At 38.5% G+C, this 5,884-nt stretch overlaps 1 protein-coding gene across 1 annotated transcript; it reads left to right on the top strand.

Moving 5' to 3' along the window:
* The first annotated feature begins 1,491 nt into the window (after positions 1-1,491).
* On the top strand, positions 1,492-4,342 carry nrarpb (NOTCH regulated ankyrin repeat protein b). The gene is made up of 2 exons (XM_057354705.1): positions 1,492-1,821; positions 1,922-4,342. The coding sequence occupies exon 2, from the start codon at positions 2,107-2,109 to the stop codon at positions 2,437-2,439; it is 333 nt and encodes a 110-aa protein (XP_057210688.1). The 5' UTR covers positions 1,492-1,821; positions 1,922-2,106; the 3' UTR covers positions 2,440-4,342.
* Positions 4,343-5,884: the final 1,542 nt, after the last annotated feature.

Here is a 5,884-nt window from a genome sequence, read left to right as displayed (position 1 = left end):
TCGCATTTAAAAGCACGCGTAATTTGCATGCAAAATTTGCGAAAGAATGTCAAACATGTGGTTTTATAACATGTTTAACTTTCAAAATGATGTGGGAGAAGTCTTTACAAAGCTAAAAACAACGAGTTGACAAATGTGCAGTTCTGTTAGGAAAGAGATACAAATAACCAACTGATTTTATCACTTCACATAACATGCCAATTTTCCACAGGCAACTGTTTTGAATGTCTACCTTCCCTCTCTCTCTTTTTTCGCTCTTTCTATCTGTGCATACGCCTATGCTGGGAAGAAAGGCTCGTCTCTTTCCCACGGTCCTAGAGCACGTGGTTTAAAATTGGATCCTGAATGACCCACCCTCCCTATTGAAACGTCACCACAGCTCAGCCATTGAGATCCTGTTACACTGCCAAAAGATTTTATAAAGCATTTGAATGAGAGTCTATTGAACTGGCAAAGAACAGTACAAGACACATTCAACAAAACCACAGTACCTACAGACAAGTTAAGTCAGGTTTGAGAGCTGCGAGACGCTTGAAATCATGCGGGGTCTAAACGCTGAATATAAGGACACGAGGTTCCACTCTTGTTTTTTATTTCAGAGCACGCAAAGTTTGTTGGGGCGGTGCTTGACCAGTTGTATGCCATCAGAAAATCTTTTTTGCATGCTTTACCTTCACTATTGTTGTTCATTTTCCCAGATAAAACCAAATGGAACATCTCTGTATCAATTAATGAATGTCATTTCTCAAATCTTGCCTATTAAGCAACTGCGTGTCATGCCACTAAAACGTATAAAATGGCCTAGTTTGGGCTTCGGTCTCTGTGCCAAATTGCGGCTGCTGGGTGATAGAAAAGCAGCATGCGGTAGCCTAGTTCTCATGGTACTTAAGGACACTGTTTCACTTCATGAGAACCCTGCTGCTGTCAGATGATGTACCCGGCAAGTTGTTCCCCATTTGTTAATACATCTTTACCAAATGGATTGTTGATAAACAAATGTTTACCATTTAAGATCTGTGAAATTAAAAAATTGAGCACTCTACCCCCACCTTATAATAATGTAACATTTCTTATTTCACGGACACAGTTCATGAAGTGCACACTAATGGAGTTTCAGCATGCACACTATACTCATTTTAAATTGCGCAGTTGCTAAACTCTTAAACATAAACGGCCTTAAAGGTTCTTTGTCAACATCCATAGAACCTTTCTGATGCACAATAGGATCTTTGAAGTGGAAGAAGGTTCTTTAGACTAAAAGTAAGAGAGAACTATCCGAAAAGGTTCCTTCACTATGGTATAATGCTTAATATATTTTATTCCCATTATAAAGACTTTGATAGTATTTTTGATCAAATATTTTGACTTAAGAAAGAAATAGACTTTAAATTAAAGTATTAAAAAACGGTATTTATGAAATGTAGTGAAGCAAAAAGATAAATGCGTTAGATTGTAGTTAAGTACTTTTTCCAAAGTAAAAACACTCATAAATGTACTTGAGTAGGGTAAAAATACTCCACTACTGTCCACTTTTATTTTATTTTAAGGGTTTATGAGGTTTACAACAAATCAAATCCCGCACTTTTACACAGCAGTTATTTTCCTATTTGCGCAGCAACACTCACTTTTCTGTGCTGTCCTATAAAGCAGCCTATGAAATGAACGCAGTCTCCACCCATTCCAGACCAACTTTTTGACGGGCTATTGTTATTCAAACGAGTCTCAATAGGCGGAATCGAGTCTATCAGCCACACCGGAGCGCGCAGTCAGAACGCAGAGTGCGCAGAGGCCATTCAACACCCGTTCGTGGGAACCACAGAGGTAAAGTCCTAAACACACAATAAACCGTGAGATGTGCATTGTAACGCTTCCATGTACGCGAAGTTTATGCGAATGTTAACGCATTTTCTCTTTGGAACAGAACATTGGACCACCACAGGCAGTATGGACCACTGAAGTTGCCAGGACGCGAAACTTTAATTCACCGTATGTCGGAACATATAAAGGGGGATTTGTGAATACCTAGGACGCTGGTCTTTGGTTTTTAACCTCGTGGGAAGTTGGTTGTTACAGAAGCAGAACTGAAGGGCTCTACCTGTTGAGATCATGAGTCAGGACATGACTTGCTCCGCGCGTCAGCGAGTGTTTCAGGAAGCGCTTAGGAAGGGCAACACCAAGGAGCTTCATTCCCTCTTGCAAAACATGACAAACTGCGAATTTAACGTGAACTCGTTCGGACCCGAGGGACAGACGGCGCTGCACCAGTCCGTGATCGACGGCAACTTGGAGTTAGTGAAGCTGCTCGTGAAGTTCGGCGCGGACATCCGCCTGGCCAACAGAGACGGATGGAGCGCGCTGCACATAGCGGCGTTTGGTGGACACCAGGACATCGTCCTTTACCTCGTGACGCGGGCGAAATACTCCTCGAGCGCAATCTGAACAATCAAAGAGAATATGACACTGTACCTATCACATTTGACCCCTTTGTGCCAAAGTAAAAGACAGCAGCTGTGCGATGTAACGCGTTTGGGAAATCTGTAGGCACAGAATTGAAACAAAAGGCAACCCTGCTGAAAAAAACCCAATAGAAATTCTAATGGAATTCTAATTTATTTATAAAGAACATCGAAACCATTACAAAATTCCGTTATGTGGTGTGCTTAAGGCCTAATTCCAGTTGGACGTAATGCCAGAAAACATCCCACCAATAGAACCATTACCAGATCCCATAATAATCCATTAGAATTTCTGCGATGGTTTTGTTTAGCAGGGAATTTTAGGGTTGGTACAATGTCATGAATGCGGTTTGTCAACTTTTAATGCACGATGAAAATGTTCACAGATGACAGGTTAAACACTCGGATCTCCACGAGAAAACTGACATGTCCTACAAGATGCAGAATTACATTATACAATCTCTCTGCGTGTTCTCTAAACAGGGACTGATGTCAGATACCTCAAGTGTAACGCATTTAATATGATGACATTGCAGGTTAGTATACCGTGGACAATTCAGGATGATCCATTTCTTATCTCCTAAATTATAATATTCAAGACTATACACTATCTGGCCCAGACACTACCACACAGGCCTGGATTTTGCCATCATAGTCAGTATTGTTACTGGTCTGAGTTCCCATTCGAATTGAATTTCTCACATTTTTAACGCAGCTTCATTTTAGAGAAGCTCTAATGGTAAATGTCAAACTCCTCACATTTCAAGTTCAATCTTACTGTTTTGTCATTCAGATGCTGAGAGCACAGAACAGTGGTTTAAAGGGATAGTTCATCTGAAAATAAAAACGATGTCATTTATTTACCCACATGCCTTTCCAAACCTGTATATGAATGTTCTGTTGAACACAAAAGTAGATATTTTGAGAAATGTGGTCCGTACAATGGGGCCCAACGTTGTTTGGTTTCCAACGTGCTTCAAAATATCTTCATATAAAATATAAAAGTAAGTCATACAGGTATGGAATGACATCGAAGGGTATAGAAATGTTCATTTGTGGGTGAGCTTTTGTCTCAGAACCAGCGCCAACTCAGGCATGACGTGGTAAGGTTTGAAAACGTCGCGACTTTGGGAACGCTTCAAAGCCAGTATGGAAATATGCATCACTTATACTTGAGAATGTTTTAAATATTGCACTGATGGCTGTTTTATGACTTGTTGGTGTCATGCCAACTTTTAAAGATACTATTTTTCTAAATGGAAAAACGATTCTTAATGTATGAAAGCTCCAGGGTGGTGTTCACTCATTCTTTATGAAGGCATTTATATGCCGGCATGCGAATTGAATTACTGTATGTATCATTTTGTAAAACACTCTGCTTGAATGTCTCTCAAACACATGCATATCAACTGTGTTAAGGGCGGTGTTATGCGTGTCCATGTTGACACGATGAGAGAACATCCAAGTAAAGTGTCCAGACAGAAATCTTGGAGCACTTCTTATCTGAAGTCCCATCCTCCTCTTTTTAAGGGGGGTGCTACATGGTAAAAACCAGTGTAACCAGACGTTGCACAATGCACAAGTCTTTACTTGATAATGCCATAACATTTATGACATGAGAGTAAAAGTTCCTTCTTTGATCGAGATAAAAGTCAAATAACTGTGATGATATTTTGTTTTGGACCAACTTTGAAAATGTTATTTTTGGAATATTATGTTTGGAAACGAGGCCTCTCGTAATGTTTTTCGTGAATTGTTATTTTGTCATGTTTTTATATTTGTTTAGCTGTTTATGTTTGAAAGGATGTAAGTGGTCACATGCAAAGATATTGCTTGCTGTATTTTGTACAAAGGCATTTAAATATTAAATTCTGTGGTTTGAAATACGCTGGTGTGATGCAGAGACTTGCACACGGCTCTGTCATGGAATGAAGATTCTTATGGATTGTTTTTGTTCCCGGAGTCAGTCTGACTCCTAATATGCCTCAGGTAATTGTAGAGCAACTGGGTTGCTCAATAGTTCCGAGAAATACAAGTGACTGTGATAAATTAATTGGGAGAATCTCGAAAATATGTTTTATAAAAAAAAAATTAGAGCAGAATGTACCAGCTGTTACCTTCTGGTAAACAATAGTTTGGACGCAAAGAAATGAGATGAAACACAATCTGCTGTTAGGATAATCTGTTCACCTTTACACACACACACACATTTCTGTCACACCTGTCGTAAAGTTAAAGCAATTACATCCATTACAGTAAATAACAAATATCCGTCATCTAAATAACAAATATGCTGAGGTTAAGCGCAGGACGAAAAAAGTTACTTTTATTAACATTATCTTGAACTCAATGAGTTGTATAAATGAGTGACACGTGTCAGTAACGTTCACCAGTGGGGATGTGATATCAACAACATTTTTGCCACCTCAAAATTTTAAGTAAAACTGGTGTTTCCAGTTAATTGATTAATCATGAGAATTTAACATTGATTCAACATTAAATCAATTATCTTTGCTATATGGGAAGTCATTTCAACTTACTCTTTTACATTTCTAAAGGTTTTAACATTTACTTTGGCTCATTCGGACCTGCAAATTCAACTAGTTTTTTTTAATTACAGCAACTAAAATACTAGGTTGAAATAACTTTGATTCAGCTTAAAAAATTGAAGTCAGGAAACATTTTTTTTAACAATGTACTGTTGTCATGACGACAGTCCTCAGTTTATGCAATAGGGGCCTACAGTGCGAAGTGAAAGCATGCTATACAAAAAGAAGAAATGAAGAAAAATCAAAATGTTCCTTGCATTTATACATTACACCTTGTCAGACACTTTTATTCAAAAACAAGTATTAATGCAGTTTTGTTTTGTTTTAATCCGTAAGTGTGTTCAGTGAGACTCGAACCCACAGCTTAGAGCTTACAGTCTAATGTTCAATTCGTTGAAATACAAGAATGAATTCTTACATTTGCTCTTAAAGCTTATAGGTTGTGTCGATGTAACATAAACGCTAGTTTAAGGAACCCTGAGGAGACAGGGTGGCAGAAGTGACATTGAGCAATAGCTGATGTATGACATACAGATCTCTGGTTTGCTCTTGCCTCAAGGTTTACTTTAAGTAACCTTTCAGCAGCTTGCAAAAGTCAGCTGATACAAGAGGCAGGAAAAAAAAATGTAAAAAATAGCATAGTCCATTTTAGCTAATTGTAGATTACATATGAAAAGTATGATGCACAAGCGACACCAAGGTCATGGGTTGGATACCTAGGGAACGCACACGCTAATAAAATGTCAAACTTGCACTGATAGTCCCTTTGGATAAATTTGGGTTTGACCATAACCCAAAAATGAACTATAAGAGAATGAAAAAATGTGCATTTCGGATTGTTTGAATTGCACCCCATCAGCATTACGATGCACATCAAAA

This window comes from Triplophysa rosa, linkage group LG2, assembly GCF_024868665.1.
Source record: "Triplophysa rosa linkage group LG2, Trosa_1v2, whole genome shotgun sequence".
Classification (NCBI taxonomy): domain Eukaryota; kingdom Metazoa; phylum Chordata; class Actinopteri; order Cypriniformes; family Nemacheilidae; genus Triplophysa; species Triplophysa rosa.
The sequence above is the reverse complement of the archived record's forward strand: the minus strand, read 5'-3'. Positions and strand labels throughout refer to the sequence as shown.

What these genes read in the sequence shown, in the direction of transcription:
- nrarpb (XM_057354705.1), top strand. Translation starts at nt 2,107, where the DNA reads ATGAGTCAGGACATGACTTGCTCCGCGCGTCAGCGAGTGTTTCAGGAA.